A 24951-nucleotide genomic window follows, 5' to 3' on the forward strand; every position below is an offset into this window, starting at 1 on the left:
TGATAAGCAGCGTGCAATGTACAGAATCGTCAGGGCTGAAATGTTACACAAACAGAAGCATCCTTACCTTGTCCGGATATCTAGCTTGCAGCGGTTTATAATACAGGAGAGTTCAAAGAGGACTGGAAACCATCCTCGCACCCAGACTCGGTCTCCTGGTGCTACGTTCATGTCATCACTGGTGTATTCTCTCAGTGCCTGTCATGAGGTGGTAAAGAAATAGGAAGGCTGTCCAGTGAAAACTGCTTTCAAACATTTGCAATTGAAAAAAGTGAAAATCTGTTTTGGGGTTTACTGGCTGGCAAGAGCAGGAGATTGCTACGGTTTTGGCAGTGGTATACATTTAAAAAGTCATTTCAGACTAAGGATGCAATTACATTTATCAACATGTTTCAAAAGTAGAAGAAAATCCCAGCATACAGTCCCAATCCATGTTAATTTTCTTATTGTACCGTAAATGTAATGCATTGTTCTGAACTCAACATAACACTGGGTCGTGGTTGTAAGCACTGAATGTTACTGACCTGCGGCCTATCGGACACGTATTTAGCACAGTGTCGGATCAGTCGGATTGCCTCCATGCTGGTGTCAGGGAATGCAGCATTGCAGACAAACTCAGACAGGCATTTCACTGCATCCTGGAACGAATCTATTGCAGCTGCAAAATGATTCTGAAAGGTGCTCACTGAAAGCCAAACAAAATATTAAGACACATTAGGAAGAAATAAAAAACACTTGCATGCAAACAATTTAAAATATTTTGATTGCTCTTGTATCCTGGATACAAAACTCAATTATACCATACAGATAAAAACCTACCAAAAGCTCTTTATCAGTCAAACCAAATACTGTACGTACTTTATTTAACTTTAAGGGAATGATTCGAAGTAAGTGCAAAGTGCAGAAAAAAAATGATTAACTGTATTAAACTAGCAATAAAACAACTAAACTACTGCATCCAAGATGCTACTTGCTAGTTTGTAATGGTACTGCAGTCCTCGTGCTCCAAGCTGTTACTTGCTAGTTTGTAATGGTACCACAGTCCTCGTGCTCCAAGCTGTTACTTGCTAGTTTGTAATGGTACTGCTAATGTCCTCCCAGCCGTTCAGTCTGAAAGATAGTTACCGACGATGTGGCCGGTTGTCTGGAACGCCAGTTCCACAATTGTCTCGTCGTGGTCCGATGCTGCCTGGTGAAACACTGAGAAGATATTCTTCCAGCCTGAACGGATGTTCACAGCCTGAGAGTTTACCATTTGAGCAATGCAGCGAATCACCATGTCGCGGATCGTTGGAGATCTGCAAGACACAAGACATTTTTAAAACAAACACTAAACCTTGATCACCAAAACTTTGTATCTTTTCATGTTGCTTTTACCAGAAAATAAACAGGGTTGCCTAAAGACCCAGACCAAATCATTTCAGGAAAAGGATTTATTATTAAAAAAAAAATTAAAAAAAGCAAGCATCTCTCACTTATTTTTCTTCATGATGTGTTCAAAGGGCCTCATGAAATCCTTTTGGAACCGAAAGTTTGCCAGCTCTCCTTTTTCCAAGAATTTCATTGACAGCTGCCTCAATGAGTCCACAGCAAAGATTGCAACATCTTCATTAGGGTTACATCCAACCTTAGGGATTAAAAACAGCAAGAAGGTGCAGTAAGCTCTTTATTTTAACCTGGATAAAATACACATCAATTACAGAAGAATTATTTATCGGTATGTTAAATTAGGCTTGGGGCTAGTGTTAGGGTAAATAAATTAAAACAACAAAATCGTGTGGGAATATTTGATAAGATTTGTATTTGGGATTATAGACTGGTTAACAAAGTATAACCAGATGCTCTGCTGGCTTTGAATCTGAATACTTTTAGAAAAGAATTAGGCATAACAGTAAAATAAACAGTCATACCTTATTGAAATGATCTCCAATCACTTGCCAGATTCTGGACCACTGCAGCCTGATTCTGTTCATGTTGTAATAGGAGATCTCGACAATCTTCTGCAAGCTGAACATGCGAGGATGGTGAGGAGAAGCCAACTCATCCATAGAGACAGCACATAGCCAGCGCACAAAATCAACTGGAAACAAGCAAGGGAACGTCAGGAACATCCCCACCAAGCATCACATTACAGCATCTACAGCGCTGGCCAAAGGTTTTGCATCACCCTATAGAATTAACTAATGTTGCTTCATAAAGTTGAATGAACCCTGCTGAATAATGTTACATTAACATATTGAATGACATACCGCTTTTTAGTTTTCCATATATTTAAAGAGAAACTGAAAAAAAAAATTGAAAAAAAATTTAAATCTAACATGAAATATTGTATTACTATTATGGTTTCGGTAGACTTTTGCGACATCATTATGCATTTCCTTTGATTACATGATGTTAAATAAAATATCTAAATTATGTTCTTATCATTTTAATTATGCCTCTGCCCTAAAATTTTAGGTGATGCTAAACTTTTGGCCAGAGCTGTACATAGAGATAAGCAATATTCCATCTTATTCACTTAGAACACCTCAAGATGTGTCATTTACATTCTTTATATACCTACCTGCATGAAAACCTCTGGGTGTGACAATTACAATTCCCGGTCAGTAATCAATGATATTGAAACAATAGGCACTTGTGTGTGAAAATGTTAGACCACTTTGTGTTTTAATTAGGCATCTTAAACAACTTCTAAAAATTGCCTATTTTGACAATTGTCAATTTCAGTTCCAGAGGTTTGATTTAAAATGCACAACAAATCAAAACTACAGAAGCAACGGGGTGCGCCAAAACATGTGCACACCACTGTAGGTCTTTATACATTTGGAAATAAATACATACCAATCGCGTTTCCATCAAGTCTTGTTGATCCAGTAAATATCCTGAAGTTAGAAGCACAGATATTACAGTATGGTAAAAAGCTGACTGCTTCATATTCTCTTTGGTATCAACTAGCTGTTACAGTGCTAGAAAAACCTTTATTTAAAAACAAAAGAAATCCTTTGTATTGTAATGCTATAAGAATATCTATACCTGTCCACTGCAACCACCACACTCTGGGAGCTTGTTTCCCCGACAGATTCCTGGATACTGGCCATCTGCTTTTTGTCAGGTCCACCTCCAACTAAACTGCCTAGAAAACAAAAGAAAACAACAAGACACCAAGTTCAAAATAAACTTTACAGGAAAATAGAAAAGTCTTAGCATGCAAAGTGCTAACACTAGTTTATTTTCTAAGTGTTGACAGTTAAGATGGGTGCTTACTTTCTATTATTTGGTTTTACATGACGTTCAGGTCAATAGATTGTAGGTATACCAAATACGTAGTGCTGGAAAGTAGATTTAATAAAACCCCAAACTTTACACATGTGCATCCATAAGTAAGCCTTTCCCAATATCTTCAATTTTGAACATATTGAGAAAGACTTCTAGGTCGCAAGGTTTGTCATGGAATTTATTATGTTTCTTTTAGTACAGAGGTGGCCAACCCTGCTCTTGGAGGGCCGCAGTTCTTGATTACTTAATTGAACCGATTATTTTCTTAATTGGTCAACACCAAAAAAAAATAAAATGTCCAGGTCTTTAGCCATTGATGATTGAAAGACACCCAGAAAACCTGCAGGAACAGGGCTGGCCAGCCCTGCTTTAGCAATTGTAAAAGTCTGTTCCATACCTAACCCTAGCGGCATGAACTCCTCGCTTCCAGAGGGGAAGCCCCTGATGCTGCCCTGTCTCTCCCTCGTGACACCAGAGATATAGCGCGTCTTCACTCCAGTTCCTATTAGTTGAGCCAATTCAAGCTGGCTGATGCACTTGAGAATCTAAAAAAAAAACAAAAAAAAAAACACAAGGTCAAACAAACACAAGCTTCCTCAAGCATTAGAATCACACATTATAGGTGTCAGCACCATGAACAAAAAGTACTGTGGGTCATCACCACCTACACCCATAGCATGTGGAATAAAAACCATGCATTGTTTCCTCAAAATAGGAGAAGTGGTTCCCAAAATACAGCCTTCAAATTACTCATTAAGGAATTATGTGGTTCATGCAAAGTTTAAAATCCAGACAAATCCAGAGTTTTGAAGACTAGTAATCCAGGGACCTGAACTCAAACAAAACTAGGCCAGGATGTTTTTCTTTCTAAATCCATGCATTTGTAGCTGCATGATTACCGCCCACTTTTGCTTGAAAAAAAAATCACTGCTGCTGACAATTTCCAAACCAATAAATCTTAACAGATTTCTGCCTCCTACCTTTATCTAATTAAAGTAAGGGCCCTTCCTTCTCTTCTTACCTCATGCCAGGAGTTCCCCAGGTAGTTTCCATCAGTGTGGGCCACAGTGATCAGTGTTTTAATGGTGTCTATGTTCTTCTGCTTCATCTCTGTGATGCTGGAACTGGCTGTGAGCAGTGTGAAGCGAGCCAGAGCCTGTACATAGGCATCTCTCTCAAGCTGAGATTTAAAAAATAAAAAACAGCATATTACATATTACTTAGACAGCATGCTTTAGAGGTGCAACCACAGATAGTTTACTGTATATACAGTATTCAAAGCACACATTGAGGCATATTAATGATAGATTATGTCCCTGATTCAGTGTATTACTCTGGTATATTTAGAGCATCAGCACAGGATGTCAAAACGTTTTACTAACACAGATGGAAATCTACAAATCAGTAATGTTTGTCAGTGTTATACTTCATTTAGCTTCTTTTAGTTAAGGGTGCATATGAAACAATCTACAGTATAAACACCTGCATACCAGAACATCACTCTTTAAAAAGGCCCAATACCACATACAAAAGCTCTTGCATAATCTATAATAAAAATACAACATTTACTATTCAAGCATGCTCAATGGCTTTAAAAAGATGCCGATCAAATCAACAGCAAACCAACAAGCAAATCCAAAATGAAAGCTCCGAGTGCTTACCTGCATGCTGAATATACAAGCTATCCGAATAGCACACCGAATCCCTTCCAGACACAGCGACGCAACCTCCTGATCATCGCAGTCCTGCAGCCCCACGCTGAAGGCAGCCAGCAGTGGGGTCCAGGCCAGCTGGGAGAGAAGCACACACACAATGCACTGCAGCACGGGCAATGCTTTTCTGACACTCACGGCTAGATGCACAGTACTAAGGTTTTGAAATCCATTTTCCTGCACTTTATTAGTCTCAGCAGCATTTTGCAGATCTGATGCATTTCGATTACAGTGTGTTTTCTATTACATATATTCAACCTTATATATTGAGCTGCTATGAGAATTAGAGAAATCTCCATGGTGGTCCAGATCTTTAGGAACTCCCCCATGCTTCTTTGTTGTACAGACTTTCCATTTAAATGTAATTCATATACCTACATCTTGATAATCTGCTAAAGGGCTTGGGCTCATTTTACAGCTAATGAACTGCAGCCTAATTGTCTAGCCAGGCCTTGTACACTGCATAGGTCGACCATGCCCAAGGCCACAGGACTCCTCTCACCTTAAACATGGGCCTGACGTGCTCCAGGTGAGTTGCGCTGGTGAACGGAGCCTGTGCATGGCTTACTGCTTCCATCAGAGCTTTGGCTGTTTTGGCCATTTGTTCCATCTCCAGGTTGTACAGCAGCCTCCTCTGTTTCTCAGTTGGAACATCTGGGGAACACAGCAAAACTCGGGTAAAGAAAGAGATGTTCCAATGCAAGGTTAAGTACCATTGTGATCAAAACCAAAATGCAAGTTCAAACCTTTCCAGGTGATTAAAACTGTTTTTTTTTTTTTTTTTAATGACATTAGTTTTCATCTTGTTTTATTACTGTAATTAGGGATACTGGTATGCTGTTTTTAAGTACACTGTACCACTCTATAGATTGACTATAGTTGGCAGGTCAATTCCTGTTTTGTAGGTCCAACAGCACAGGAAGTGTTACACAAAAGGAGTAATCCATCTAGTCAGCAATCTACAACTTTACAATAAAATACAAAATACAAAACCCAATAATGAGAACATATCTTCTGCACAAGAAAAAGGTCAAATGGCAGGTAGGACAGTTGATTTTAAAGCTGTAGCTCTCACTCCTTCGCACTTGATCACTGGTATTGAAGGAGCCCAGGTTTCCCAGCCCATGTGTTTCTGTTGTTTTAATGCTCACTCTGCTTGCTGTTCTTCGGCGTGATGGAATGCTCTTTGGAATCCTTCAGTGCTATTTTCTTGCCGGCTATTTCATCGTAGATGGCAGACAGGTTCTCCTCTGGGAGATCTTTGCTGTCATTAATTCCTCGGTTCATTTTGATATACTGCTCCTTGGTCATTTTATTTTTCACCTAGGTGTTGAAGAGAACTGATAAGTATATCCCTATACAAACATCTGTGATGTACTGTAGATCACAACAAAGTGCTTAATTACCTTACAGTTTAGATGTATTCAACTTTACAAACTATACAGAAAAACAGGTTGTGCAAAGCAGCAAATAAAAAAAAACTACAGCAATCAGTGTCTCTGTGACTCACATCTACAGTATGTACACGTAACATGTCCTTACCAATTTCACAACAATTTAGTAAGCAGTTCCATAGACATAAGTAAAAATGTAACTGCACCACATATACCAAAAAAAAACCCTATAATTTTGCAAAGGGATACATTATAGATCTTGCTGTGGTTTACCAAGACTTTGCAATGGAATAAAATGAAGAGGTCATGAAGTGGTTTGTTATGTTTTTGTAGTAGACTTGCTTGACCTATAGACAACCTTTGACCTTCCAGTTTTTGTTACAGCCAAGTCCTTATGATGAATTCCTACCTCTGATCAGCTCCTACAATACTTCTATTAAACCTGGACTGGATTGGCACTCCAGGAGTAGCCCGTCCCTGATCTAGAGCCAGTGAAAACCACAGCGTGACAGCAGGATACAGAACTGTACTTTGTTTGAAAGCTGCGCAGATAGGCAGGAGAAGGGGTATCTGTCTAGTATATTCAGTGCATGTCTCACCTGGGGACTGTGTAGGTCGGTGGTCAGCATGATGATGGAATACGCCAGCACGTAAGCAGTATCTGCACTTGCAAACAGGGTCTGCCTGTTGGGGGGGGGGGAGACAAAAACATTATACTTGGGATCCTAAAAGTTGAACTTATTCAAAAGCAAATCACTTTGGTTGGTCCGATTTCTGAGTCTGGGTTTAAAGTGAAGACATCGTCTAAGTGAACAATACAGAATTTCAGGGATGCCATCTGCATTGTAAATATAAGTGCCTGGTTTCACAAAAGTGCGCGCTGCATGTTGTACGTGTTTCTGATATTGCGTCCAACCCCTGGCCACAGCTCAGTGAAGGTACTGATAGTAACGGTAAACAATTTGCAAAGCACAGAGCCCAGATGCTTTAGGATCTCTATACAGCATCAATAATTGATTTACCCCTGATTGCACTCTAGATATCTCGCAGCAAATTTCTCCATCAGTCTGTCAATTTTCTGAGCTTCTCCTGGGAGACGAAAACCCTCAAGGAACATCCGCAGAGCCGAGACGAAATCCTTGCCACAGAAATCGAGCAGGTCCACATAGGAGTACATGACCTCCTTGTTGAACTTGATATTCTCTCCGAGGAATTCTCCCACCTGGGTCTGGGGGGAGCATTATTAATTAGTGCATTAGACTAATAACCATACTAAGAAAGAACCCTGGAGTGTTAATGCTCCCATAAGGGTGCTTTCACAACATGAAACACACATTAACTTGGTGCTCTTAAGGGTGGAGCAACACCCAAGTGCTGTCTGTGAATAGGGCTTTAAAAATGGTGTTTGCAGCGAACTAGCATTATTTATATTAACCACACATGGCATGGGGAGGTTGCACTCTAAGGAGAAAACTACAGCAGTAGTTTAGATTTATTACATTAGATACATAATTTATATCCAATGTCATACCATTACACCACTCTTAAAACCCATGTCAAATGAAGAAATGCCAATAGGTGCATATGTCCCACAAAATATCACAGATAAGTCTACATGTACATGCACATTGACAGACAGAGAGTCAGATTCAAGATGTAACTGGATTGCTGAAACAGGATAAAGTGCATCAGTGCAAAATAAAGCATGCAACCTTCCTCAAATATAATAGAGTATTTATCATGTATTTATACACAAGAATACATGCAAAAAAACAGGGCCTTCAATCTAAACAGTGGCAAACTAAAATACATCTGCAAAACCGAACATTGAGGGCTTGTTTATTGTATTGATGTTAATAAGGGAAAATACCAGCAGGACTGTCGTAGAGTTAAAGGGCATCTGTTTAGATTTTTTTAGATCATTCACGTAGACTATAATTTGTCATTATTTTCTGAAATGACATACTGTGTCTAGTCGTTCTTCCTGGTGAAGGAACTGGGCAATGTCTTCTGGTGTTACTCCCAGCATGCCCTGCTCCTGCAGATACTGTACACCTCTCTTTGGTTTCTTATTAAACCTGTTCAAACAGAGAGATAGAAGATAGGTTTCAAGAGACAGTCAGTCATGAAAATACCTGACAGGACCAGGTATTCATATACCAGAACTAATGTCGGAGAGCTACTGGCTCCTTGCAGGTGTTTGCTTGAGCTCACCAGACGATGAGGAGAAAGAGTGCCTGATGGTTTTGCTCTAACCTTTTCTGAGTGCTGCACCTTATTCATCAGTCACTAATTAAAAAGGTTTTCAAAAATGCATTAAACAAAAAAATATGTAGAATCAATTTTATTGAATTGTATAATTACTTTTTACAGGATTACAAAGCATTGTGGAACTAATGGTAGAAATAAGAAATGTAGTCCAACTCTGCAGCTTTTGCAAAAGCACATGGCTATGTTATCCTTAGGCAACATACCCAAAGTAATGCTCCTTGAAATCAATGATACAAACAGCTGTTAAATAAAAGGAGGCAAGTGCTTAACCTGCTGCTGCTTGTCATGCCGATATGCAACTGAGCTTGCAGCTTCCCCAGGATAATAAACCCACTCTGACAGTGCAGTAGACAGGACTCACAGTTCAATGCCATGCTCTATGATCTCCTTCTGCTGCTTGATGACCTCATACTGCTCTGGATCGTCTGCCAGGGAGGCCTGTGTGCTGGTGCTGCCGATGCCCGAGGACACCGTGGAGTCCTGGGAGCTTGCACTGCCCCTCCTGACCAGCACTTCCAGGATTTTAGTCTCTGTGCTCTCCTGCTCAGGGGGCTTCTCCTGGCCTGGGGAAGGGAATGCAGGAGGAGGAGATGACGTTTCACTACTAAGCCAGCCACGTCACGGCAGACTCTCTTGCAGAGCAGATGAAAGCACCAGCCGAAATGCATGTCTTCTTGATTTAGGGATTGGTTTGACTTATGCCTATACAGGAGGAGCCACAGCTGGATAGAGAATTTTACAGCACTGGGGAATCACTCTGTGTTATCACTACAAATGAGAAGTTGATGCAATACAAGTGGATTCACTGGTACTGTAAAATACTCTAATAAAATCCAGCCGTGGCTTATCTTGGCAGCATATTCAGTACGGTGAGCAATGAAGTCCCTTAGTTTCTGTTAAGTTTGACCTTTCAAGATTGACTGTGACCTTGTCATACCTGGCTTTGGGTAAAACAAAACTGACACAAACTGCTAAGTAAGCCTTATTTCTACCCCTTCACATACATTTAAAATATATGGGCAACTGAAAGCCCCATGGGAAATTTTGCCTCGTGACATTCCACCCCCCCCCCCCCCCTCATATTTATTTATGAAACAGTTTATATTTGTTTATATAGAAAAAAAAAAGGTTTCACCCATTCCAGGTTTTAATGCAAACCAGACTAGCCACAGTGTTTAACAAGCTCAGATGTGTCTTATTAAAAACGCATAGCAAAACCATGATTGGATCAAACTGCTATGCAACGGGAGCCTTATTCCCATCCCTGCAACATAATAATCAATAACCAAGCCCTTAAAATGTAATTATACACAAGTCTGTAAACCTTAGTTAAATATACTACACACACATACACAATTGAGCTATTTAAACACATCTGCACAATGGAATGTAAATCCCCAGACCATGTTATAAGGCAATAGAAAATAATAACGAAAGGTATATTTAAAATCCCACCACTTCTTGTAACGCGTCCTGATCATTAGGTCACGTTACCTTAGCGAGTACAATCAAGGCACCAGGTTCTTACCAAGATTGGCCTGAAGATTGGGGTTTACATAGACTTCTTTACTCCACTCCACCATACACTTCAGTATAGAAACTAAGCACTCAAGACCTTTCTTCCGTAAGCTTAACTCCTGCAAAAAATAAAAACATTAAAGTAGCCTGCTTTTACAAAACAATATGTGTATAAACTGCTCTTCAATAAACCAGATTAATAAGGGACACCCTTCTCTATTTTCAATATTAATCACCTTGACTAGCCTGTAATATATGAGGTATTGAGCAGCTGACATTGACCTGCTGAAAAGGCTGGCCAAAGCCATCTCTCAAAACACGTGGCCAGTACATGCTACTGCAAGTGGAGTAGCAGCAGTGGAAAGTCCAATAGGAGGTCATGTAACATTTTAATAAAGATACACGGTTGTCGGTATTTATGACCGTCATTATTATTTCGGACAAATAGTATTGATTGAAAGTTAATCAAGTACTTGGTTAACTAGTAGCAGTGCATTAGGAAACGTGTGTATTCATTTTAGATTGCTACTGAGATAAATAATAAAAAAGTCCATTGAAAAATATTATTTAAATCAAATATTAATGGTCTTGACATTGCCTTCGAGAAATCGCCTTTTTATTTAACCACAAGTGTAGTATTGATCCTGGCTGTCTCACTTTTTTTGTCTTATTTTTACCCCACCCATGTACTTCGATTCTTCTCATTTCTCTGCAGTAAAGACACTGAGTACTTATAGCTACAAACCCTGAACTGTTTACACAGACAGTAATATAGATATAGCTCATTGCTTCTCCAACTAACTCAATAGTTCAATAGTGTCACCCTTATATGTTATGGGCTACTGGATGATTTGCGTGGCAACTGTTCTGCTTCCAACACAGTACATACCTGAAGAGGAGTCATTCCAAGCTCATGTCCACTTCTGCCCTGAGCAATTTTTGATAGATCATTCACAAGTCGTTCAAAAATGTTAGCAGCATTTAAATCACAATCATAGTTCACATAAATATCGACAACACACTGGGCATCTGCAACAGGAAATAAAAAGTTATAGATTAAAAATGACATACGTGCACATTCATTACAGTCACTTTCAATTTTAGTGAGGCGAAAACTTTAGAAATCAAGCTAGACTCATTTTAGACCCAGTAATTTCTCAGGTACCAGGAGGAGTTAGTTGTTGGATGGAGACAACGGCAGTAAGGATCTCAACGTGTGGGGTCTGTATGTTGAGTGGTGTGAACATTTTCACTTATCACCATCAGTAATGAAACTTAAAATCATAGACCACAGCTGTGTACCAAATATTCAGACAACACGTTCTATCTCTATATCCCTTAAAACAAAGTTAAATTCTCTCATTATGGCAGCCATGTTAAAATAGAAGAACTGTTGAGCCTGTGTGTCAGGTATATTCCTTAAGCATCAGAATGCTGAAGAGGTCTATCACTGTATTTACCTGCACAGATCCTAGTTAGGGTCTGAATGACCATCCACTTGTGTTCAAATGAACTTGAAGTTGTCTCCAGTATGGTTAGGAAGATTTCTCTGAAGAAGACCTATAGATGTGAGGAAGCTCAAGTTATCAACTCTTAAACAACGCAAAAGAAAACAACAGCATGACACCTTACTCTCTGACTATATTCTATATATATATATTATATATATATATATATATATATATATATATATATATATATATATATATATATATATATATATATATATATATATCACAAAGCTCCCTCGCTATAACGCGGGTCTCACACACAATATGAGCGTTGCAACCGAACAGCATTATAAATGGGGAGGGGGTGGGGGGGTGCTGCGGGACACAACACACATCTGAGTAAAATACAAAATAAAATACCTCCCTCTCTATAATGCACACATAGTGAAGCAAAAATGTAACCTTCTGTGAATTAACCATGCATAAAGCACCATATAATCAATGCTATATTTTTTACAAAAAAAAAAAGGAATATTCCCACTTGTGGATCATTTTAATTAGCAGTTTTTAAACTATAAAAAACTTAAAACGGCTAAACGGCGGTTGGGAGGTGACAGACAAGAAAACCAAGTGCAAGAAGAGAGGGTCGGGAGAGGGGAAGAGGGAATGGGCTCGCCCCTGGTTCGGCTGCTGGAGCGGGGCTGAAGCAAAACTGAAATGCCTCGTCTCTCGGAGAAAGCCTTAGCTCTTCTCAGCAAAAAAAGTAAATGCATTAGGAAAGATAACCACGTAACAGGCCTAATATCTAGTTATAAAACGAATGCTGAATAAGATGTCTGTGTTATAAAGTGCCAGTGCAGCTTTTCTTTCAGATACTGTGTCAAAAGGGAGAGACAGAAACGGAAGTTAGACTGAGAAGTTGTTTATAGTTTGAATACCGATACTGTATTTACTGTATATATATATCTTTCAAAATTGTACATATAAGAACTACATTTAATAATACACAAATGCCCCCATAGTGAGAATTTATATGTATAGTCGAACCCCAGGACCAGACTTTATTTTTCATGTTACAGTTCCTCATTATATATTTATATACTATAAATATGTACCTCTATTTGCATCTTTAGATGAATCTTGAAGTTTGAAAGGAGGGTTAGGAAAATGGCTAAGGAGAGCTCGAACACATCTGGCACTGAGGAGACCCCGTTTTTGGACAAGGCCACGCACAGATACTGCTTGATCGCATTCACAAACATCTCATGTGTTCTGAAAACTGGCCCGGCGCTCTGCAGCACCGACAGGAGAAGCTGGAGGGACACGACCTTCGAGCGCAGCTCATGGGACCTGAAAACAAAACGGGAACAACAGGGATTTAACCAAGCCTGGGCAGTGGCATTCATAAAACTGTGCTGCTGCCCATTGAAAAAGTGAGCACACTATTATCAGTTTGGAAAACTCCCAGACAGTGTTTAGGGCATCATACAGACAAATCCAATGGGTTCCAATGAATAGTTTATACTCAGTAATGAGATATTACAGTGTTTATATTGTAACAGCTTAACCATATTTTGATGGTAGAAGTAGGTTAGAAACTAGATACAATATTGAAAGTGTTGGCCACAATCAACACATAGTAAGTACTAAGACATTATTTAAGCATGAACTAAATGAAGGTACAAAGAGTAAGTAAATATGTAGTGTAGGAGTAGGCACCTCAAATCCTGGTTGCATTGCAGGTCTAATTAAGACCTGGACAGTGTTTAACTGGATCAGTTCAATAATAAGGGTGTGGTTGGAACAGCCTCTGATGGAGTGCATACAGAACAATATACTTGCTTTAAGCCCAGCAGTAGAAGACCTTGGCAATTCCACTTGCACTCATGAAGGTCATGTGACTCTGAACTCGATATACTGAGTCAGCACTTTTCTGTGGCTCCCCACATGGTTTCAATAAAGAAAGGGCTTTGTTCTCGCTGGGACAGGGAAATCTATTTTGTCATGCTTTTAACAGGCTGTACTAGACTCTGCTACTGCTTTTACCATGTTATACCACAATACACTTTTATTAGGGGTAGGAAGTCTCTCATCTGACAATGTACACAGTTTGCAAAATAATTCCAGTACATCGTAACTAATATGATTTGTTCCATTTGTAACAGGAGATGGATTTAAGACGCTGTGCTAATTGTGTTCCACCATCTTAACAAGAGAGTTCTAGTGACATTTCCGCCTTATTACCACTTCTGTTTGATCAAGGACTACCATATAAGTGATGTGTGTGTGTGTGTGTGCATGTGTGTGTGTGTTTTGCAGAGCCCATGGTAAGAGGAATGCCTTCTCTGACCCTGGTTTGTCATGTACATTCTGTCGACATCATCCAATCCTACTTACTTTGGGTCAGGAGGCCCATCAGAGAGTGGCTTCATTGAGAGCTTACAGAGAGACCTGAACACAAGGAAGGCATCCTTTTGCAAAATGTGAGAGAATCTGGCAGTAGCAGCTGGCCCATGGACTGCATCAGGGTCCTGGGGAAATAATACATTGTTGAACTAATCTGATGTCCACCGTGCTCAGTCTCAGCATCTATACAAACCACTGGCTCTTTTCTACAAAAAGGACAGATTTATAAAAGCCCATTTATGTTGAATTTAGTCAAGTTTGCAGATGAAACATTTTCAGCTGTTTTAAACAGTGTTAGAAGTACATTTTCATTTTCTTTTTAATAGAGCTCCAAACTTGTTTTTGTTGGTGATAAGCTTAAACTTCAATAAAAACACAGGGACAAGGAAAGGTTTTAAATATCTGATGACATAAAGTCACCGCTAGCATACTTTGGTAATTTTTACTTTCTTTGTTTCCTAAGAGAGGGGAAGCATTCCAACCTATATAAAAAGTAAAAAAAAAAAAAAAAATTAAAAAATAACATGGGTTTGGTACCAGGATATCAGCCGACAAGACAGAGGCTCGGTCATCAAGGATGCCGTTTGCTTGAACAGCTTCGGTTCTTCCAGCAGAGGGGGCTGTGTCCTTGTTTTCAGTTTCTGGAACAGTCTTTTCAATGTCCATTTCCACTGGCTGCTCCACTGAACCTAGGAAAACAATGAATGAAAATGGGATCACTTGCTTTTGGGAAGCTGCAAAAAGGTAAAAACTGGTCATCTTCAGAGATGCATTAGCAAGGATTGATTTAAAACAATATCAAACAATTTGATGAAATATACAGTAAAATCCAGCTTTAGGACTAGCTTTTGATGGCAATGTAAAGAACACATATGTATTTTGTATTTAGACCATGACCTGCATATCCAAATGGATTATTACCTCAAATAACTGACAGGGTGTTCTTGATATATATATCAGGGTTCTCCCCAGGCTTTTTCAGCCAGACAAGCCGCCCGGCAAAGTGGCTGTCGCCGCCCAGCTAAAAAAACCTGATCCGCCCGTCTTGCAGATGCTACTACTATTAGAACATAAAAGCGTGCAACGAGATATAGTCAACGAAAGACAATACATTATTTAAATTCTTTGTTGTATTATATATTTAAGGTAAGGCAAGTTTATTTTTCCGTTAATAGTGCTCCCACTTTAATGTTCTGCCGCCTCGCTGTACAGAATTCCTGAGGAGAACCCTGTATGTGTGTGTGCAGGGGCTTTCCGGCAAACCCACTCTTTAGCACAAGATATTAACAACTCTCTTGTGAGCAGGGTCGGGTCAATTCCTTTTCCTTTGAAGAAACTGGAATTGATTCAAATGGAATGGGAACCGATTTTAAAAAGGAATTGAAAAAAATGGATCCCTAACCCTGCTTGTGAGAGCCGTTCCAGACCTGGTATTCCATTGTGTTCATTTATCAACTGTTTTTATAAGTTCATTCTCTTTTCGTAGAACATCTATGCAGGTACAAAAAAATGTAATTGAAATTCTTAAAAAAAAACATTCTTTAAACCAGACCTTACAGATTTGTTCATCTCAGAATTCTTAAAATAGCTTTTCAGTTAACATCAGATACATAGTCGGGCTCAAAGTACTCCCCTCCCGAATTTAAATCTTGTCCTTACCTTTGTCCATCAGTGTCCCAGTATCCTCCTCCACTAGCACCGGAGCATCCTGCGCAGTCTGGCTTTCTTCTTCATATGATGCTTCTGGATTTTCTGGATATAAACAAACTTGTTATGGAAGAACATCACATTTGAGTAGGATTAAAAATGGGATCAGAACCATATACATATATATATATATATATATGGGGAAAAAAAAATTCAAATCATATAAAATGCTGTATTCAGATGAATATTACTCTGTTCTTTACTCAGATTACATAAACTGTTGTACTCTGATAATATTACTCCCTTTCCTCTATTCAGATGTAAACTGTTGTATTCAGATGAATATATTACTCTCTTTCCTCCAGCAGCCCTGTGTTTTACCTGGTAATTTGGCCTCCTGCCCCGAGTTAGCCTTGTTCTGGACTGCCCCGTTCTCTGGCTCCGAGTCTCCCTTCTCCTGCTCTTCGTTCCCCTGCTCTCCGTTCTCTTGCTCTCCAATGACCTGCTCTCTATTCTCCTGCTGTGTGCTGGTCTCAGGGGTGTCAGGCTGCTCCGGTAGCTGTGCCCGAGTGAGTCTGGGCGAATCTGAGACAGACGGCATCTCTGGAGACTGCTGCTGCCTCAGTCTCTCCTTTTCGTCTTCTCTTGCTTCCAATGCCTGGTAGAGGTGGTAGGTTCAGTATAATTTCCTAAACATTTAAAACTTTGAAAATACTACAGCATTAATGTACACAAGAAAATACTGAGTGTAATACAGGAGCTGTAATTGTGTAGTTACTGCTGTAAACATCAATAATTCACACTCCTGAGAACATGAAACAAAATCCAAAACATTAAACTAACTCAAAGCTATGAAATAAATTCAGGAAAATGTATCGGCATGTCAGATTCAATGTACTATATTACAAAGAATACACAAATGATAACACATAATTCCAAGGCACGTTGTTCCAAGAGAAAGCCAAAGTAGCATAATAAAGCTTGGTAAAACCTGGAGACCAGGTAACCAATGTGGCTGTGAAAATGTTTAGATGCAGCTATGGGTTAAAACAAGGGTTGGAGTGTTTTTATGTAGAGTTTAGAATGGTTCTGAATACCAGGTGCATTTCCAATACCTGGACTCTCCAGGTATTCCATGAAAGCTTGAACAGTCTCTTAAAAACCAAAACTGCACCTCCTTTCCCAATGAATAAGAGCAGCGGAAATCAAACGTGATCAAATAAATCTCTCTCAGTTAAAAAATGAAGCTTTTTTTTTGTTTTTACAGCACATTTACTGACAACCTATGAAATGTAATGTACATGTGTAGCTGTATATGAATGAATAAGACAAGTCAGATATACAGACAGACAGATTTCCTTTGCAAAGACGGATAATAAAATCTGTATTCACCGCCTGGCTTTCCATTCGGGCAAAGATGACATTGAGCATCTGCGTGAGCGTGGCTTTGGCCGTGGTCTGGTTGATGAGGTTTCTACTGGCCAGGTAGATGTTGTAACAGGTCCGGACAGTCAGCAAGATGGTCCCTTCGTGGATTTCAATGTGGGGAGAAGTCACCGCAGTAAGAAGAGCCTACGAAACCAACACAGCACAACTTTTACATGAAGAGGTACAGTGGTGTGCACGCTTATCAGAACACCCCATTGCTTCTGTTTTGATTTTTTGTGCATCAAACCACTGGAACTGAAAATCTTGGGAAATCTGTGAATGTCTACCAGATTCTGCCGAGTCAACGCCCCGGTTTGAACAATGAAACAGAAAAACAAATAGCTGCTCTGTGCATTAATGATTCAGATATAACACTGACTGATTATGCTTTCCACTTACGCTACAGTCCATATTTTGTATTGAACATTTTAATACTATATGCTACTTTTTAATGCTACTTTGGATGTTAATTTATTATTTTGTGTTGTTTTTTCACACTGGAAACTGCGATTTATTACTTAGATCTCATGTTATGCCCTTTATTTTAGTGGTCTGAAAATTTCACGTGTTTATATATTTTTTTAAATGTAGCGACATCTAGTCTAGTGTTTTTCACCTGCATATGTGCTTTTTCATGATGTGCTTTTGCATTGCACACTGTAGCTTTAAAGTTTAATGCTTGTTCTCATTTTGTGAAAATATCTGAAATGACAAGAGTGGACACACTGCAGCAACTTTGAATTGTAAGAGAAAAGGGACACAGTCACAAATTGTAAAATCCATTACGCTTTAGAAGTTGTTTAAGATGCCTAATTAAAGCACAAAGTGGTCAAACATTTTCACACAAGTGCCTATTGTTTCTATATCATTGACTACTCACTGAAAATTGAAATTCTCACACCCAGAGGTTTTTTATGCAGCTAGGTAGGATATAAATGATAACTCTTGAGGTGTTTGAATAAATTTGCACACTACCGCAACCTACTTGCCTTTCTACCCATCCATATTCTTGGACTATCCAGAGTACTCAATGAACGTTCATGGACTGCCATGAGCTGCAACACTAGACGATGTCAAATCCATGGCATAAAATAGAATTTACTACAGTTTAACATTTCATCATTACGTCATCATCAAATCAAGCCACCCACCAAACATGGATCTCTAGTCCTAGTTGTCTTCATTTAAAAACCATACTTCTGCTGTTGACACCAAGTTCAACGTTGTGCATGTTGCCTGGTTACCTGCTTGCACAACAGTTCTGTTTTACTGGACATTGCAGTGGAATAAAAAATACCTTTGAAAATAAGACTACATAAAATAATTCAGGCTCTGGATCAGGCTCTGGCTCTGGCTCTGGCAGTTTGCAGTCCTTTCAAACTTTGTATTTCAATCGGATATTACATACTCCTGTAGATGCATGCATGCTTCCAGGATTCAAAGAGAGATTTAAAAACACACAATGAAATACCTTAATGATCTGCAGCTGGACCCCTTCATCTGTCTGAGGTCCTTGGAAACAATTGCAAATGGTTTCTAGAATCCGATCGATCAGCCTCTTCCCTGGAGCCCCGCTGTCTGGGGCATTCCCAGTGATGTGACCATATGCTATCAGTTTCTGAGGAAACAAATCATGGGCACTTCAAGTAAAATAAACCAAAAACAGAATAAATACAAACGCACAGCTTCAGAAAGTTCAGATTTGTTACAATAACGATGAGCCGTTAGTGCAGGTACTTGATGAGTCTCCCTTTTTTGTTGAAAAATTATTTTGAAAATTTATGCACCCTCAACCTTATAAAAGTTTACCATAGCAGACGCATAGCAATGTGTAAGAAAGCCTAGTGAAAGCATGGTAGAGCACAGGGAAACATTGTAAAGAATAGCGAGGTATGGTAAAACAGATTAAAAAGAACATGCCAAACCTGGGTAAACTATGTTAAAGGCATAGTATAACCATGGGAAAAGCATGGAAAAATACTGCATTCTGTTGTTCGCTCGTGCGCCTGTGCTTTCTGATCCCAGATAAACCATGCACGACTGGCCTTTACAAGTGCAGTACAGAACCAGGTGGAGCCAACACTGCTAAAGGTCAGCCACATGGTTTCTGTGGGAAAAGGAATCATAGCCACGTAGTCAGAAAAAGGTAGACGTCAAAATGTTTTCATCAGAGTACCAATTAAAGCTGTATGCATTCATATTACTAACAGAACTGATAAGGACAATAATGACTTTCAAGATAGGGACCCCATATATGCTTACACAGGTTACAGATATCACCAGTAACTTATAATGCTGAAAATAACAATGCTGTACAGGACAGCACTTGAAATTGCTAATATAAAACCTCTGCTATTGAGACTATTTATTATTATGACATTCCCAGTCAGAAATAATGGTTTACAGTCTCCGATATGGATTTGGTCTAGTGTAACAGAGATCTGATTGGCAAGGCACAGAAGAGGACAGGCCTGGATCACAGAGGGTTTATATACTGCATGTTCACTTCATAGATGCACAGTACCTGCAAGCAGTCCAGAGATGTGCTGACCATACGGGGAGATTTGGATTGACACGCCAACTCAAACGGGAGAAAGTACTTATCCGCTTCGATAAAGCTGGCTTTGGGCACAACCACTGAGCCATCTCTGTAAGGCAATGGTTTCCAGTCAGTTCAATGCTTTCACAAAACTAATCACAATTAGATAATTCAAAACTGACTGACTAGAACCTATGACTGTCTCCAAAAGCATCATGCAAAAGTGCACAAATTAGGTCTGAAAAAAATAACACATGTTCTACTACTTCGCTTCTTTCTAGGGTATTTGATAGGGGAGACACTGGGTTGATTTAGTTTTTACTGTGCTACAAATTACACTTGTTTTCCAGCTAATTTAAAATGAAAGAATAAAAATATTCATTTAAATTCTGAAAGAACATCTGAATCTGAAAAAACTATTTAATCCCAGTACTAAAATATACACATTATGCTTTTAAAAAAAACAAAAAAAAACAACAGTACGCAAGCAATGTTACAGGTATGAATGCACAAAAAACATTTAACAAAATGATAATGAATAGCTAAGATTTGAGAATGGTGTACTTACTTTTGTTTTTCCAACTCGACTTTTATTTCATCTGTAAAGGAGAAGAAGCTGGAATCAATGGGTTGCGTGTATATACTGTGCGGAACTCAGGAAACACTATCTTTGATGCACTTTACTTACCTAGAAGAGTGTTCTTATTACAGGGGACCATTATACTAACATACAGCTTACCTTATAATATACACTAGACCCTCATATTTATGCAATACAGGCAACTGAAATTTGCTAAATAATGTCCTAGCCAAATTTCATCACAATCATATTTTAGCAGTTCTATAAAATGTGTGCCTTATACAGGTCCCTACACCACTACAGTAGCTGAACCCAGAATTTAAAAAAGGCAAACCAAAACTTCAAACAATTTCCATTTCACATAAATTTCATTCTCTCTCCAAACATCTCAAAACTGTTTTTTGCCTATGTCATCCTGAACTGCTCTCAACGAAAGTGCACCATCCTCTTGGGCGCTTGTAATGCTTCTCTATTGTCTTGCATGCAAAAGCCCACTCATTAATCTGTCAGCACAGTGCTTCACCAACACAACACACAGGCAGTGTGTCTACAATTAGATGTATTTTAGGCTTCTGGAGCAGTGATTCAGATACTAATTGTCTTTTGTTTTTTGGTAAAGGAGACCGTCATACTCCTGACAGCTACAGTAAGTTTATTATATGGTCATTCCACGTCAAGTGGACTGCAGGAGGATTGCTCGACTCTTCACTTCAACTATTTATTTGTTGGAAAGCCTTCAGATGCCATGTGGGTGGGGCAGGAGTTATTTTGTATGGAACAGCACCTGCTGTACCCTGGAACCCTTTTACTTAATCAAAGGTAGTTTATATTACCAACCACTAAACCACAAACACACACCCCCTAGAATCTGGTACAGTAAATGATTTATTGCACACTGTACTAAGCTACTAAGTTAAAATCCATGCATCAAGACAAACTGATTTTTCATAATATCCTTTTAAGATGTACCCTTCAGATATATAAACAACAGGGTACTAGAAATAAAACTTAAGAAGCATTTTAAAAGGAGTGCATTAGGAGATCAAGCAAGCACATCAAGGGTGGTATAGAACAGAACATGGGTACAAGCAAAGTTTTCAGTTTCAAATGGGCGTGGTACTGTAGCAGATGCTTCACTAGCTGCAGCACCTGTATGCCAAAACACAACTGAAACTTCATGCAAAAAATCATCCCACTGTATCACCCACTGTTAAAGAAAGGCAAACTTCACACAATAACTGCTGAATGGTCCAAGAGACTGGCAAAGACTGACAGTGGAAGAGGACGACTGCAGAGGATTGCCAAAGGGAACTGCACAGGAAAGTTTCAACCAGGAACTCCTTACATGGTCAGATTACATGCTGTTTGCTTAAACTCCTGTTAAATACCAGACCATTACGAAATATTGATCCTTTCTTAGTCAAATATTTAAGCATTGCACAAAAGAACAAATGAACCATATTCCTGCAAAGGCCTTTTATACATGTTTAGCTGATTAGAGTAAAAGGTTTGATACTGCTACCTTTCAGCTTGCTTAATTAGTTACCTGTGATGTCAGAAGCAATTTATTTATAAATAACCTCAGAAGTGTAGATTATGATTATTACCAACTATAAATGCCATTTATTAATCATTCAAGAACAGTTTATAGTTTTTTTTTTGTAAAACACCTCTATCACAAAAGGGAAACAACTGAAATATATATTTAGGTTTGCAAAAAAATTTATATTTCTGTACTGTTTCCTGTAAAACATTATTGATTTATAAAAAATAGATATAATATTTTTTTTTTTTTTGCTGCAGCACAGCTTGCTGATGACATTTATAACTGCCTACTGCAATACTGCAGTTCATAGTAACACAAAGAGGATGTAAACAAACTGGATAGCCAACATGTTCTGCTTTTTTGAAGGGTAAATTACTGAAGAATATAGTCACTCAGGAATCATATTAAAAGTTGAAAATCCTGCATGCTGGTGTGGAACATTGCAGCTTAAAGTCTGTTCGCATATTAATTTATTGAAAGCACCCTATTCACAATTCAAATACCCAGAGACACCTCCAACCCATTATTGTAACCTTCCAGACGGCATAATCAGTGAAAACCTGCTTTTCATCAGCATGAACTAAACATTTAGTACACTGAACAGAAAACTGCCTTGTTATTCCTGTTGAAATGTATCCAGAGATTAACATGCCCTGGTCCTGGAGAGCTACAGGGTCTTCTGGTTCCCACTTCAATCAAGCTCTCAGTTATTTAATTGAACCAATTACTGGCTTAAATAGTCCACATTAACAAGTGTTCCAGATCTGTAGCCACTGATGACCTAAAGGCATCTATAAACCCCCCTGAGATAATTAATTATAAGACCACATTATTATTTAGCGGAGGACTGTTTTGTTACAATACACACATTTAAAGAGATGGGGAGAGCATGTGTCAGTTACAACAATAAATTGGGGAACTATAATTAATTGTGTTGTACTTTGGTCTTATATCACAATACAGATGATACAAACCTCTCTTACAAGAAGACATATCATGTAAAGAAAGTATCACGATGCAGCAATATACAGTGAATTGCTACAACCTCAATACAGTACCAGCTGGAGAGCCTGCATTTTAACACCCAAGTGTGCTGTTCACTGCCTGCTGGAGGGTGTTCATGTTAGCCTACAGGTAAGCTGCATTTAACAGGGAGAATTAAACAATAAAATAAAAACTGCTGGAAAACATGGATCGAGAATTGATTAGCAGTTTGCTACGCATGTGGACTGGCAGAGATATACTGTTGTTCTTTTCTGAAAAGAGACTAATACTGCAGATAGCAGACTGTTTGGTTCAAATTGCATGTACTGCTAACAATTGATAGAGACCTTGCATCTACAAGCTTCTTGCCCAGCATTAACTGCAAGCTAACAAGATAACAATGCTGTGGACCAGAAGGGCCCAGGCTCTAAGACTTTTGGAATAAAAAGCATAAAGGTACTAAAAGGCTCCCAGGGACTGGCGTTGGACCCAAAGGTTCTCAGGGAGAATAAGAGATAACGCCACTGGACTCAATGGGTCTCAAGCAAAACGGAGAAATATGAACAAGGAAGATGACAAAAACTAGATGTATGGACCTTTTGGGGCACCAGGGGTTTGAAGACCTTTTACCTCAAAATGCTATCTGACTGTCATGTGCATTAGCAGGTATGCAAAGTAGTGGAAGACTGATTGAATTGAAAATACAGCAGTCGGGTGAGACTAGTGGAAATAGATGATATTTATAATTTATAAAAGTACATTACAGGTTCTATTATGTTAAATCATTCATTAGGTGAACTTAACATTTTGATTACTGCCCATTAACCCTAACTCCCCTTATTTACCAAACACAGTAGTAACCTGTACTGTTTTCCTCTCTCCAAAGACAGGCAAAACATAAAGAATGGCTAAGTTTTACTCTTAAGATTCTTTAGTTGTGAATGATGTCTCTCCCGCAGAACGGGTTGATTAAATCTGCCGTATGGCGTGCTAGTCTACAGCAGGATGTTGGGCAACCAATCGTATCCTCCTAGATTCCAGGAAGGCCAGGCCTGAAGTCTCAAGTTCCAGTTACCTGCACTGGCGCACTCTAATGACAGACGCTAAACCTGTTAAACCGCCCGACCAATGCGGAAGAAAATGACAGGTAAACTAGTTTATCAAGTCGCCCCGCTTCCACACAAGCCGTTGTTTTAAACAACGTGTATGTCGTATTAAATACTGTATCTTTAATCTGAGGAACAAAGTAAAGATATGTCCAGTGCCGAATCGCCACGTTAACCAAGTCATTAAAATATAAATGACTCGCCTGTAGCTCAATAGTAATTAGCACACGCTCTACCTAATATAAACGCATACAGTAACAAGCACTATGTATGCAGAATGGTATATCGTATTAAATACATGCAACACTTTTCATATCGCAATTATTAATCATATGTTCAACGTTTACAAATAAAAGAATGTATACCACAGCTATGCCGTACATTTCTCTTAAGAGCTTGAAAATTGGAACTGTATTTTAAAAAAAATACAAATAAATCAATAATTAATAATCGCATTTCCGTCTGTACAAGTTTATTTCCACGCATTTAATTTGCACTCTGATAACTTCCAAATAGGGTTACCATAGCATCTGACACGTAAGTATAAAGAACAGCAAACTCTAATACCTCGCGTATGAAATTGAATACTGTACACTGCTGAACTGTGTATCTTATTCCCCCATAGCTGCAACATTGGTAAGGCCTCGGTCTCTTTGCTGCTACAGTATTGAGCAGCATTGTAACAACTCGAATGCGACAGCGTCAGCATAAACAGCTGTATATGAAAAACAACCAAACACGATCAGTGTGTCAATGCAGTACAATACCAGTGTTAATAATAACGCAGACGTGTTCCTTACCGAGAGCTACCTGGCAGGTTTTTCTGAGCTGGGAGTGCTGGACTCGTTTCACCTCCTTGTCGGAAAGGATCTTCTCAAGAGCCCGGGACAGAAACATGCTTTTCGTTTTACAGTGCTCGGTCTGCTTTTGCATTGTTCGAAAGTCTCAAAACGTCATCGTTGAACGAAGCTCCGTGTTTATTTTATTTTTTTATTATTAAATCACATAAAAATGAACTCCGTACAGAGAGTGAAGGTGTACAGAGCTGCTACATCAGCACTGCGCCGCCATGTTGGCAGCATACGGTCACGTG

The 24951-nt window shown here is 39.0% G+C and overlaps 1 protein-coding gene across 1 annotated transcript in view; it reads right to left on the reverse strand.

Moving 5' to 3' along the window:
- LOC121297898 (brefeldin A-inhibited guanine nucleotide-exchange protein 2-like) overlaps positions 1 to 24951 on the reverse strand; it is a 34267-nt gene extending 9316 nt beyond the window's left edge. The window contains exons 1-29 of the mRNA XM_041224519.1: positions 24659 to 24951; positions 20211 to 20241; positions 19628 to 19751; positions 18575 to 18721; positions 17068 to 17247; positions 16057 to 16333; positions 15688 to 15780; positions 14566 to 14717; positions 14020 to 14153; positions 12738 to 12972; positions 11632 to 11731; positions 11061 to 11200; positions 10182 to 10290; positions 9015 to 9216; positions 8349 to 8460; positions 7405 to 7610; positions 6982 to 7066; positions 6140 to 6311; positions 5491 to 5642; positions 4938 to 5066; positions 4298 to 4456; positions 3674 to 3821; positions 3034 to 3133; positions 2842 to 2882; positions 1911 to 2080; positions 1476 to 1627; positions 1126 to 1298; positions 525 to 685; positions 68 to 198 (exon numbers count right to left, since the gene is read on the reverse strand). Coding sequence (XP_041080453.1) covers positions 68 to 198; positions 525 to 685; positions 1126 to 1298; positions 1476 to 1627; positions 1911 to 2080; positions 2842 to 2882; positions 3034 to 3133; positions 3674 to 3821; positions 4298 to 4456; positions 4938 to 5066; positions 5491 to 5642; positions 6140 to 6311; positions 6982 to 7066; positions 7405 to 7610; positions 8349 to 8460; positions 9015 to 9216; positions 10182 to 10290; positions 11061 to 11200; positions 11632 to 11731; positions 12738 to 12972; positions 14020 to 14153; positions 14566 to 14717; positions 15688 to 15780; positions 16057 to 16333; positions 17068 to 17247; positions 18575 to 18721; positions 19628 to 19751; positions 20211 to 20241; positions 24659 to 24791 — 4148 coding nt within the window. The 5' untranslated portion in view covers positions 24792 to 24951. The remainder of the gene's footprint in view (positions 1 to 67; positions 199 to 524; positions 686 to 1125; positions 1299 to 1475; positions 1628 to 1910; positions 2081 to 2841; positions 2883 to 3033; positions 3134 to 3673; positions 3822 to 4297; positions 4457 to 4937; positions 5067 to 5490; positions 5643 to 6139; positions 6312 to 6981; positions 7067 to 7404; positions 7611 to 8348; positions 8461 to 9014; positions 9217 to 10181; positions 10291 to 11060; positions 11201 to 11631; positions 11732 to 12737; positions 12973 to 14019; positions 14154 to 14565; positions 14718 to 15687; positions 15781 to 16056; positions 16334 to 17067; positions 17248 to 18574; positions 18722 to 19627; positions 19752 to 20210; positions 20242 to 24658) is intronic.

The sequence above is a fragment of the Polyodon spathula genome, chromosome 23 (assembly GCF_017654505.1).
Source record: "Polyodon spathula isolate WHYD16114869_AA chromosome 23, ASM1765450v1, whole genome shotgun sequence".
NCBI classification, from domain to species: domain Eukaryota; kingdom Metazoa; phylum Chordata; class Actinopteri; order Acipenseriformes; family Polyodontidae; genus Polyodon; species Polyodon spathula.